The 13,380-nt window shown below is 37.1% G+C and overlaps 1 protein-coding gene across 37 annotated transcripts in view; it reads left to right on the forward strand.

Moving 5' to 3' along the window:
• Positions 1-13,380, forward strand: part of SORBS2 (sorbin and SH3 domain containing 2) — a 192,868-nt gene that overhangs the window by 125,603 nt on the left and 53,885 nt on the right. For 24 of the 37 annotated variants that reach the window (XM_088057052.1, XM_088057051.1, XM_088057049.1 and 21 more), the window contains 3 exons: positions 824-1,441; positions 7,269-7,748; positions 12,582-12,726. In XM_088057052.1, coding sequence (XP_087913178.1) covers positions 824-1,441; positions 7,269-7,748; positions 12,582-12,726 — 1,243 coding nt within the window. The remainder of the gene's footprint in view (positions 1-823; positions 1,442-7,268; positions 7,749-12,581; positions 12,727-13,380) is intronic. The other 13 variants (XM_088057075.1, XM_088057085.1, XM_088057083.1 and 10 more) reach the window with 4 other exon arrangements.

Here is a 13,380-nt window from a genome sequence, read left to right on the forward strand (position 1 = left end):
TCCACACAGGCTGTATGCCCCCAGGTTAATTACCAGAAATTGCTTTCAATGAGCAAGACAGACAGCTAAATAAAACGAGGTCATACTAGTAAAAGCTTTCCAGGAGTGTTCACAGACTTCAAAGAGTATTTATTAATAGATTACACTTGGAAAAATGCACCAGTCATCAAAATATCTGAGAATTAAAATGTATTAATTATATGGTAGAAAATGCTTCTGCCTGTTTTGAAGAAAAATGTAATTACAGCACACTAAAAACAGAAACAAACAACAACAAATCAAGTAAAACATGCACAACATAAACAAAAAAACCACCCCCACACTTGGAAACATCTTTATCTGTCAAAAAAATATCAACACACCAATTTTAATACTCTCTCCGTTACTATTTTAATTCAAAAGTTAAAGAGGCTCAGTGTTTCATATATGTGTGTTATCTGTGAATAATTGCTTGCTATCTAAGATCATGGAGTACTTACATACCTGAATGCTTTTACAGCAACAATTCTTTTTCAGTGTAATAATTGTTTTTTTAAAAGAAAACAAATTATTGTGGGCTCCCTTCTGATCCTTTCTGATCCCACTTTGGTCTGAGCAAATAGAACATCTGGCTTATTAAACAGAAGTCGCACAGGAAATGGTGGTGGGATCCAATTTAGTTGTCCATTGAATTTAGCAATGTTGAGATGAAGCCTTTCAATTTGCTAATTCCTCTACTTAAATATAAAAGTAAAACTGAACTATATCTTCTACTAACATTTACTTTCTTTCTGTTTCTCCTTCAATGTTATTTTGCTGTGTGTGGATGCTTTTGGCAAATAAGGCACCTCTGCCACCTCCTAGAAAAGAAAGCTTTCGGAAAGGAAGAGTAACTAATCACGAGAACGAAATTAATCTCCAGGCAGTAACTGCTGGTCCAGCTAAACACCTCCCCACAGATACTGCCTATTACTCTTGCGAGACGTCTGTTCAGGAGACAATGTCTTCTGAGATATCTAACACAAGTGTGTCCTATGCACAAAAAATCATTAAACCACTGACCTCAGTCTCCAGTGCAGACAAAAGCACAGTAGCTGGCATTAGTGCTACTCTCCATCAAGGCCAAAGGCAACAGTCTCAAAAACGTAAGATATCTACCCTGAAATTAACCCGGACACGTGACCCAGCAAGTAGCATTCCTTGTAATTCACAGCAACAGCTCAAGCCTGTTGAAGAGCCAGTATTTTCACAAAGGCCTATCTCACCTGCTTGTAACCCCATGCCTGAGATACACACAGTATCTCTTTCCGTTCAAATAGTTCCCACCCCTGACAATAAAGCAGAGCCTGAAATCCAAGATCATCCACCTAGTATTTCTCCAGACACTTCAAAGATGTCTTCAAAGGATTTGGGACAAAAGTCTACAGTTCTTCCTTCTTCACAGGCTGCAGAATGCCATGTGGTATATTTAATTTTTCCATCTTTTATTTTAGATCTTTATAAATCACTTAATAACCATCTGTTTAGTTATACTTACATTACCAAAGTTAGATCTCTGTTTTCTGGGTAAAACTACCTGTCACGTGGATCAAAAAATGAACAAAATTAAATGATCAATAACTGAAGGTTTTGGAAGGTTATTGGAAAAAAAACAAAACCTAGCTGAGATGGAAGGCAGACTTCTTTGTTCCTCTGTGAGGACTTCATGGAGTGCAAATGCACCATAGGAAATTAGTGTACTGTAGGTGATGCATCGGCTCAGGTGGCTCTTCCTAGAGTATCATAGCTAACAAGCATGAGGGGAAATACCTTTTCATGATCAAGAGTAATACTGAAAGTCTAATCAGAAGAACTAAAAACAATTAATCTTCTAGCTGCTTGTTTTTAGAATTTTAAAAGTCAAAACACATTTTTCATTTTCTTTTTAATTTAGAATTTTTAGTTTCCCTTTGAGCTGAAAAAAATCAGAAAAGTATCTGTGGCTTATTTGGAAGTTCTGCACTTAGTTTTCTGCCTTCTCCTTGGTTTCAGTATGTGGGAAGTACTATCAGAAATTTGGCAACTGGGTTGCTCTGAATAAAATGAGAAAAATTTCAGTTGATCACATAGATCATTAAGGCATGTAGCCATCTTTTACATGTTACATCTACATCTAGCTGTATCCTTTTATGGATCTCTTATCTGCAAAATTCATCTGACATTTTCTGTGATGTTCAATTTTGAAATAAATTCTAATGAACGGGTGTATTTGGTATCACAATTGAGTCATGGAGCAAGTGGGTTTTGTAGCTCCTTGTTAAAATACATACCTAAAACTAGAGTACAAATCAGCATGTGAGGTGGTGTAAAATTCTGCATCAGGTGAGTTCCCAAAATGAAGATGCCATGAGCTAAAATTAGAAATATAGGCTACAGCTATGTGTTTAAAAATATTTATTTTCTGACTCAGATCTCAGTTTAAAACCTTGAAACTGTTTCAGCTAATGGCCAAATATTATGATCCCTTTAGTGCTATAGATCATAGTATTTGTAAAGTTCACGATTTCTCTCACATAGAAAATTAACTTTCAGTATACTATGCAGGATAGTATTTTAATTCTTAAAATTGTTTCAGATCTGCAAGCTCTACAGGACTTTGTATAGGGGTTAAAATACTTTTCTACATGAATCTTATAGGTTGTATGTCGAGCTGTGTCCTCAGAGGAGGCTCTCAGACTGTAAATTAGGCCTGCCAGCAGTGTTTAAAGCTGCCAGAGAAACTCTCAAAAAGCAAATATATTTAGAAAGGTGCAGCTCTCCCTCTGCATCTGGGTTTATGTATGTGAAGGAAAATAAGGTAAAATCAGGTAATCATCACTTCTTAAGAGGCAGTAAAGAAGAAATACTGTGCATGTGGGGGTATCTGTGTCCAGCCAACATGTACAACCGTATTCTGTTCACAAAGTATGAAAATACACAGCCCAGAGGGAGCTTGTGTGGTCCACGTTAATGTATCTTGCTATGTTTGTGCTCCTATTTGCACTTAATTTCAGTGCTCATCTGTTGAAACTTTAGGAGCAAGCAGAAGTGTGCTCTGACTCAGAATGACATTTTGTAAACACTCCTACTCAGAGAAAGGTTAAACCCCTTAAAAGTATATATGAAAATAGAAGCATTCAGGTTACTCAGTATTAAGGTTTTTTACATTATTACAGTCTCAAGAGATGCTGCTTCTTTCTACCATACTGCAGATACAGGAGAAATAACTGCGTCTATGTCAACAGAGAAATTTTTATTTGTTAGTATGAAACCAGTGGAGCTAAATTTTCTTGTCCAGATAAGTTTCTTATAAGTTATAAACTGATGAAGAATTCTGAACTGCTTCTTTGGAAATAATCACATATTTTTTTGATTGTTTTGTTCCTGGGTTCCTAAGTGTCCTATTGTTCTAGATATCACTCTCTGAAACTGAACTTGCAAAGCATTTATTTTGTTATTTAAATTCCTCAGATGAGTTGAACACTTGGTTTAGTCCCAATGTCCTGGAGGAGTAAAACTTCTATAGCAGATGTTTATGAAAGTGATTCTATGGACAACCTTATAGCTGTAGAAATGTGCATCAAGGAAAATAAACCTGGAATTAAAAAAAAAAAAATCTAAATCAATTAAATCAACTCATCTAGTACATTTCTGAGTTCTAGATATTGGCAATATGTAGAGTGATATGGAAGAAAGAGAAAACCAGTTTCAGCATTCTGGGGGCAGACGTGAAGCAAAGAAAATTGAGCATACATTTTTCATTTTAGACATGCATCACTTTAGACAAGGGCTAAACTCCACCTCCTTATACTGAATTTAGAATAAGAGGGCTGGGTAGAAAAATGGCCACTGGAATATAATTTGCATCATTAGTTTGGACATTTTGTAATCAGCTTTTAATAATTAAAATAGAGGTATTTTTACCCATTTATGCAAATGTATGGGTGTAATTTGATTGTTGATTACTAAACTCTGCTATGTATTAACACAATGAATTTATTCACTTATCTCTGAGTCTCCTTATCTGTGTCTTGACTGTTGAAGCAAGGCCAGTACTCTGGTGTCATTAGTAATCTCACACCACCCCCCACATATCTTGCATTAAAACAATAGACTGATTTTGAAATCCATACTTGGGTCACCTATCTACTTTATATGATTTTGATACCAACTGTGTTCTTTAGGCCTGACATTTTACTATTTGATGGAAGAGAAGCATTTCAAAGGACCAGCAGAAAGCTGCAGCAGAAGGCTGCTCTTCAGACCTCCAATTCACATCAAGAATAATGACATTTATCTCTCATGTGTTGCTGCACAACCCAAGACAGACACACAGTCTAGCTAGTCTTTCATCAATCTAATTCATTAAGTACTTGTTTGGCATTTAATCTGCCTGACTTCTGCTAGCATTTCTTGTGCTATATCAGTAACAAACCTAATCTGAAGCATGCTGAATGGAACCAGTATTAAAATTTTTCTGGAATGCATTCAGCCTTGTCTTTCTCATATTTTTCACAGTGAAAAATATAAGAAAGTATGATTCATATATGAGATTGCATGCACAGTGAAAAATATGGATTTTTTTTGTTGTATGTGTTTTAGATTACCAACATTCCATGTCTTTTAAGTGGTGTAAATCAGTTTTCAAAAGCAATGTTGTTTTATATCACAATTTCAGCCACTCTTTCCCAGAAAGATGATTGTACATACCAGAGTATTCTAGAGCTAGGCAAAAGAGAAGTTCTACTCTACAAAGCCAAGAAGCTCCATGTTGGGAATCAGTACATAGAATTGCTGCATTCCTTTTGTCTGTGTTGTAAGAATAATAACTTTATATTCTTTTTAAGAATTTGGCTTGATGAAATCAGCTGTTATTTTCCAAACACAATGAATTAAATTTTTTTTAAATCTTTCAATAGCTCTCTGGATGCACCCTGAATATCTGTCCTTGTGTTGTCACTCCCTCCTTTTCTCAAGCATGCAAGAAATCTCAGTTCAGAGCCAGAAGTTTTACTAGATGCCTCAACTCCCCAAAATTTCCTGTTATTTTAACGATATAGAGATCAATTTACACATTTTGGCTCAGTCATACGTATCTTTTCTTTTGGGGATGCTGAGAGGATAAGTGGTCTCAAGAACTTCAGAGCTTCTTTTTGGCTCTGCCTCATAGTTACAGCATGATCTCCTGGTTCCTGTCTTTTGCTGGAGATGTTGATACGATCATCTGCTGACACAGATGATGAAAATCATCATGAATGATGACTGTCTTCCCTTTATGTGCCCTGAGAGGTGAAATTACAGTTTCTTATATGTGTATGTAAATGCACACATCTTAAATCCCTGATATATTATACTGTATAATCATCCTAATTTTTCATTACATTATTTTTAATAATATTCCATTGTTCTTTTGAAGTTTCCTTTGGCAAATTAGTTTTCTATGAAAACACTATGTCCTATTACAGGATACACTCAGTTATGGATTATTTTAATTGAGGAGTAATCTGTTCAGATTTCCTCTATGAAAAGATTAAGATGGAGGGAGGAGGGTGGTGTTCAACTGTAGATTTGAAACATTACTGTGAATAAGACTTGGATTTTAAGCTGTTTGACTAAGTTTCTTCACTGTTTTAACTGCAGATTTTAACAGCAGATTTTGCCTATTTTTATGTACCCTAGAGATCCAGTGATGCCAAAGATTTATTTTGAATCAATTGGAACAAATAATAGATACCTATTCACATACTTAAGATTCTTTTCTGTAATGCTTATTCATTGGGATGGTCCCATTGACCTCAGTAAGGTTATTTGTGTAAATTCTAGTTGATCTCAACAAGAATTATGCAACTGGAACCCCAGTGACCTCTTGTAAGTAGCATAATCTGTGTTGTGTTCCAAGTCTTCCATAAGGGCTTTAGAAGATATTTTCAGATTTTGGATTAAAATGCCAAAATGGCATTTTAATCTGATGGCTTGAAACATTTTTTGAATGATTAAAGACATCTGCCTAGTCTAAGCATAGGAAATAACCACATTTCTGATAACAATGTGATATGTATGACTGAATGTTGCTTTTTAAAATATTATTTACTGCATATAGTGTCTTACTGTCCTCTGTTTTACATAAATTTAAAATCCCAAACACTCTTTCCCAGTAGCTATTCCAGATGTCCTTAGCCCTATCAACAGTGAAACCATTAGTGCTGAAGTAGGCAGTATTTTGAATACTCAGGAATTGATGGAAAGCCTGTGGTTAATAGGCAGTAAAGAAGGATTTGTGCAGCTGTCTAACAAATATTAGATGCCAACATGCTTTAGTTCAAAAAGAAGTTGCAGATGCAAAAAGCCAGTTGCAGGACTAATTTAAACTGAGTGTCCTGTGACTGATTTGAAATGACAGAACATAAAGCTCATACATTGTGTGGCCATTTTCAGAAGCACTCTCATGAGACTGTTCCCTTCTACTTTTAAGGAACTGGGCTGAATCCAAAAAACTGGCATGTTTTGTTTCAATATGTCCTGTTCTTGTGCTCCCAGTCTTTATTCCTCAGATTTATACCAGTTACCCTAACAATCCTTATGTCCTCTAATGTTGAAAAGACTTCTATGCATACACCTTATAGAGTAGGTTGACAGGGTGCTTCCAGGGTGCTTGGAAATTTTAAGATCATCCAAATTTTTTTATTAGAGAGGCAGTGGAGAAGAGGTATTCGGTCACAAGAGGCAAAAAATTCCACCACCTATTACTTGTAGACCATAAGAACATTTATTAATAGTGTTTCTGTATAGATGGCAGTCCTGCTCATCTTTATATTACAGTTAATTTCGAAGTCATACCTGTCCTTCACAAAAAAAATATGTAACATTTACCAAGATCAGATTTGCAGATACGTTTTTGCTTTGACAACTATGTGAACGTGACATACTCTAGCCTCATATTTATGTGAAGTATAAAATAGTGTGAACCCTCTCAATGCACAATGGAGATCATTAATATATGCAGTACATTATGAATATTCATCCTCAGCACACTATGGTTTCTGGCATTGCTTCCACTAGTATTTTATGCACTCATTTCTTTCATGTTGTCCTACTCTAATATAGAGCATGGTTGATTTATTTCCTAATCTTTGTGAATGTGAACTCCCTCGGGTGGCTGAAAAACTTACACTTCTGTAATTCCCCTACACCCAGCAAGAGGCAAAGGGAAAAGTTCTTTATTCATTAAGTAATCTGTTTCTTTTCTTATTTTTTTTTTCCTCAAATCTCAGCTTGGAAACCAGAAAGTAACTGCCCCTGTGATGGAGGTAAATGCTTCACAGACACACAGACAAACAGCAACAGAAGCTTCTCCACTGCCTCTTCCTTCTCCTGTGGTACCAGTTAACAGAGCCTCTTTCTCACCAGACAGTGGCACCCATCTAGTACCATATTCTTTGCCAACGCTTGATGATTTTTTGCCTTCACACTTTTATAAACCCCCATCCCTCTCACAGTTTCCATACAAATGCCCGTTCCTAGCTCCTGACAGTGCTGTCCACAGGAATGAAGCAGCCTCTGTGAGCACAGACTCTGCCATGAGCGAGTGCTCCTCCCGCACAGTGAGCGAGTCCTCCACAGCCATTCTAGATGAGCTGCAGACTTGTAGCTATGATACTACTGACCGCTCTGAAACACCTTCCCCAACCTTGAGCCAGATGTCTGCTGTGTCAGATGGCACCACCTTAACCAACACTGCTGCCACTTCTCATGTAATTATGCTTCCTTTTTTCCTCCTCCATTTTGTTCAAACAGGTTGTCAAAGGGGAACAGAATTCGACCCGTTCTGTTATCCCATTACACACACAAGTATTTTATTAGTCATTTTCCATGGTCATGGTCTGACAGTGTTTTGTAATAGTTGTTAAAAAAGAAAAAAAAATATCATTGACATAGCAGATTTGGGAGTAGGAAATGATTGTTGCACAGTTGCACAGCGTGGTCAGCTAAGGTGTATCAATCACTTTGCTTAAAAGAAAATAATTCAAGAAATACTTGTTCCAAATGTATTAAAAGCAGGCATTCCGTGGAGTTTGAAGAGACTTTTTTAAGATATTGTTAACAGTTTACAGGTTTTTGGAGTATGGACTACCACCATTTTTGATTTCACTGAGATGCAGATTTCAATAATGTAATTTTTAAATTCACAGTAAATGTTGGCAGTATTTAATGCAGTTTTTTCCCCCAGCCATGACGATTGACTGCACAAAACTGGTTTTCTCTCCTCTAATTAACCTTTTCCTCTCCTAAGCACAGTTTCTTATAGGACTGAACTGCATAAATAATCTTGAATTATTCAAGTGTCCCATTACTTTTCTCTTAGTTAAGTCAAGGGAAAAAACAGTACGCAGTTAGACACTTTCTACATACATCCATTTTTCAGTACCTTAGTTTACTTACATATGGGGAGAAAGAAGGTATGGAATCTGGGTCAAACCCAGATCACTTCTGATTTCTTTTGAGATTATCCACATGGTTAAAATGAGTCAGAACAAAGCCTTCATTTAAATTGAGCAATTCATTGCTGAATTGCAAAACAGAGAGATGTTCTGAATCCAAAGTTTTACTGGGTCACAGGAGTGTTCTAACTTTATACAAATACTTTAGCATACAGTAATTTTCAAGCCTGAAAAAAACAAACTGTATATATATTTTTTAAGTTTTGTGTATAATTTATAAAAGGTATTTTGAGTCCAACCTTGCTCATAGTCACCTTGGAAAGACAATGATTGGCTGTCATTGCTCTGGATGCTGCTAAAAAATAATATTAACAGCAGGCATGTAAAAGCTGTAATTCGTAACGTCTGTCACACAGCTCGGAAAGTTTTGGGTTTTTTTAAAGAATCATTACTGTGAATCTGCATACAACACAGTACTTGTAGCCAAAGATACCATAATCAGTATAGACTGGTCAGACAGAGTCACTACCTGACCATTTGCTAGCTATGGGAAGCATGGAATGTTTCTATTTTCTTATAGCCTACTTCTAAAATTGTCAGCTAACTGTATTTGTTTTCTTTGGGCACCATTTTTTGCAAGCTAAAGTGAACAGTTTTTCTTTCCTATTTTTGGGCTAGTGTCCCAGTAGAAGGCTATGTAATAGTCAAGTCTGACCACCACTTTCTCTTTTAGACATGGCAGGGAGGAGCGTAATGTTTGTTCACCATTAATGAACAAAGCAAAATGAAGAGACACTCACCTAAGGACAAAAGTCCCCAAGGAGTCCTAAGAGCCCCACAGAAATTAAACTGCTGGCAAAACCCAGCTCTGCAGTATAGAAAAGACATCATCTCCCACTCTCTGCAGAGAAGGGCCAGATGGCTAAAAATGCATCCATGAAATGACAAAACGATGGGGAAGCTGGTGGCACACACACGTGTTATTAGTGGTTCTAATCCTGGAATGATCTTCATTCTCAGATTGCTGTTGATTTTGTCAGTGAAAAACACTGGGATAAAAGTAATATAGGATTGGGCCATCCACCACTCTACCTGCGTAAGATATAACCATGCTTTAAAGTCCATTTTGGGGATGTTTGTTCATTTTTGAGGGACTTAATGAGACTAGACAAAAAAGTTGTAAAACTAATTCTAAGAAGAAGCATCAGCATCAGCAAGAGCTGAGTAAGCAAAACTGACAAATATTTGAGGCAAAAGGCAGACCTAAAGGTAAAACTGTGGCAATATTTATTTGGGCTTATGCTTAGAATTGGAGTTAAAATTAGAGAACAGCTGGTTTTGGAAACTGTTTTTTTCTGATTGTATTTCAGTTATGAACATTTTCCCTATAAAATAATTTGAGGGGGGGTGGTTTTTTTTATGTACTTTGAAATTGTAGAAACTAATGGAAACTTGGAAATGGAAGTACACTAGATTTTTGCTTTTTCCCGAGTTCCATGACTGTCTTGAGCTTCAGTTGATTCTGGGTATTTTAATGTATTTCAGTGTCTTGAGGTCAGGTGTGTGCTGTGCAGCATTCTTGCAAAGGACTGCTCAGACATCCATAACTCTTCTCCCTGTCTCAGCAGAGAGAAAGTCAGAAAGCAGCTCCGGTCCCAGATGGATGCCTTCTTCTGTCCTGATTCAGAAATCCTGAGAGCTACTCTTTCCGATGCTAAGGCAAATTAGAGAATTTTAAACCTGATACCTCGTAGGAATTTTTACAAGATCTTGATTATCTTGCTGCAGAAGTAGGTGGCTCTAGTTGCAGTGGAGGACAGGTTAAGTATACTGGAGAAAAAAAATTAATAGAGGCTGCTAGGGAAGGGAACATCATGAAAAATTATTATTTTCCCAGTAAATTGGAAAATAGGTGCATTTTGATTGAATGGGGTTTTTTCCCATATTGTCTTCTTTTCCCACAAAGATGACCTAGGAAAGCAACATGTCTAATTCATGAATAGGCATCTTAAAGGATATCACTTCCTTGTAAAATCTGAGAATAAACTCTGTCGCCTGGACCTAAAGTGTCACATTCTCAGATTGAAATGTCAGTAACTACCAAATGATTCCAAGGGAAAAAAAGGCCTTTGAAACTTCATAAAACTGTCTTTTATAGCCAACCCTGTAAGCCATGCAAGATGCATCAGATGAACAAATGAAACAGCCACCTCCACAGACACTTCCCTCAAGGAGAAAATCATTAGAATCTAAGAAATTACAGCTGAGCTGAGATTCTCCCTAAGACCTTCAGAAGCAAACCCAAAAATGTCATATATGAACATGCCACATACACATTTATGACTGATGTCCTTCAACTATTTGTGTGGGTCCTGTTTTCATTATATTTTATACTACTTAGTATAAGTGTCTTACCATCTAACTGAGCTATTTGGTGAAGTCCTTCTCAGGAATATCTCAAATTTTTATTACAGAAATTCACAGGAGTATCTTTCTAGTCTGCAAAGAACTCACACCAGTTCTTGTCAGCGAAACAAAAGCCATAGTAAATGAGTAAGAAGGTGTAAGGCTCTGCATGTAGTTGCACCTGCCTTCCCTAGAAACAAGCTTTCCCACAAAGACAATATGTAGGAAAAGAGAATGGGTGAACACCTGAAGTAGAGGAGAGATGGCTGGCCTCATTTTGAAACCTTATCTGAAAACATGCCTTTATACTTCTTGAAATGCTGTCTTTGAGCTGTGTAGCTTTTCTAGTCTTACATCTCTGAACCTGGTTTCTTTTTTGAAGGAGAGGATCACGTAGGAAAAGCCAACCTACTTTTGGTTCTAGAGTTTACCAAGAGAGGAGACATTTAAACACAAAACTTTCAATGGAGACATCACCACAACAGAAACATTTCAGCTCACTTCTGAAAACAGGCATCTACAAAGTGAGAAGCCCCTGAATGCATCTAGAAGTTTATGTGATGTCTGCATAGGACCCAGAAATTGTTTTTCTTTCTTAGCTATGGGAGACCAAGATGTTAAAAAATTCAAATCAATTCAGTAATCTCCAAAGTACAAATGCATACAGAAGGTCATGAATCATTTAATTTTTATCTATAAAAATAGTATGCATTTTAATTTGGTTTTATTTATGCTTTGCTGTTTCAGGTGGTCTCTTATTTACATCTGCAGCAAGTTTTATTTCATTTGTTATATAAAATTGAGCAAAGTTTGTAGTTCTTCTAATTCAGATTTAAAGAACAGTTGTGCATTAAAGGAGATATTGCAGAGAGCTTGCCTTGCTTTTCTGCTGAAATAGTCACTGTCCTCTTCTTTTATTCAATGCTTTCTCAGTATCTCAGTTTTGCTTCTTTCAATACTCCCCCTGAAAGTGATACAGCCACAGTGCAGGGATTCTAAACCTGGGGGCAGATAGTTTCCTCTTGTGCAGTACCTCTGGTGACTAAAACCTAAATGGCTTTAGGTCCTGGCTGCTTAATTTCCAGTTTGCTTAGCTCTCCCATTTTTGATTTTGTTCTGTCATTTTATGTTTGTGGATTGTTGCTTTTTTAATTGGTGCTATTTATTTTTAATGTGATAGATTACATATCAGCATCCCACAGTCACTCCAGCTGGCTTCCATTTTTTAAAGAAATTTTTGTCGCTCTTTTCAGCTAGTCCTAATGAGATTTTTCCTTTCAGTCTGCACAGAAGTTCCCACTAATATCTGTAGTGCTTGACCATGTGCACTAAGGGAATATGTCTCTTGGTGTGAGGGATCTGTGGCAGACAGCCTTTGTCACACAGTGTTGGGAGCTTTTACTGCCATCTTCATTCTGTATCGCTGTCAGACATCTGCAGACCTTGTTTGTGCCATCTTCATTGCCCTGACCGTGATCTCTCTGTCACCTTCCCATGACAGCAGGCGTCACAGACAGCATACGCAAGGAGAGAGGAGGGGAGGTACAAGGAATATAAGGAACACACTCTGCTTCCTTTGTGATAAGTTTTGTGTTTCAGTGAATGCAGATGCCATTATGGCTGTGTACCTGACAACTGGTAATTGTTGTGTGGATGACAGTCTTGCATCGCTCTTTCTTTGGGACAGCCGTCGGAGAGCTTTGTGTGTAGTTTAATGGGATATTGTTTTGTCTCTCTCAGGCTCAGATCACAGTGAATGGGAATTCTGGCACTGCTGCCAGCCCAGTGAGTCACTTTCAAAGGCCTTTTTCCCCTTCTTCAGCTTACCCTCCACCAGCTTCACTCAATTCCAACATTGTTATCATGCAGCATGGCAGGATGATGGGTAAGCCTCACACAGAATGTTTGCTTTATACATTACACAACATATTTTGATACATGTGGCAAAGACTGCAAACAATTTCAGAGTGCTCCACGCCCATAATGAAGGTATTGTCTATTCATCTACCTTGGGAAGGTAGGTGTGTGAGCCAATTTTCTACTGGTTTTACCAAGGAAAGGGTGTCTATCAAAATAGCTCAACCTGTCCAGCCCTTTCGGATTTTGCCTTAAGAAACCAAGGTCCCACTTTGTACTTTGCTCCTCCCTACAACTTCTGTAATTCTCCAGCAGAAATACTGTCAACAAAGGGAGAGGCTCTGGGCTTTTAAAAACCTAAAGCCATATCAATCTAAAATTTGTTCATGTATTTTTTTAGGGCATCTTTAATTTAAAAATTAAACACAAACCAAATACTATCACCCTTAGGCTCTTTGCCAGTATAATCCGGTTTTGCCAAGAGAATAATTTACTTGCTGCTTTTTCCACCAGTGTAGTGCATATTTAGAAAAGATTATATATGCAAAGTAACTTGAATGTGGTCCCACAGTTTATATTTTTGTTGTGCTTGCAAGGAAATTAGGCAACTGTTCTTGCTCTGAGACATCTTAGACAAATGCTGCTATCATCATAATGATAAGTACAAAAACTGTATACATGG

This window comes from Pseudopodoces humilis, chromosome 6 (genome assembly GCF_049639895.1).
Source record: "Pseudopodoces humilis isolate 2021_Gansu_Grassland_sample_001 chromosome 6, ASM4963989v1, whole genome shotgun sequence".
NCBI lineage: Eukaryota > Metazoa > Chordata > Aves > Passeriformes > Paridae > Pseudopodoces > Pseudopodoces humilis.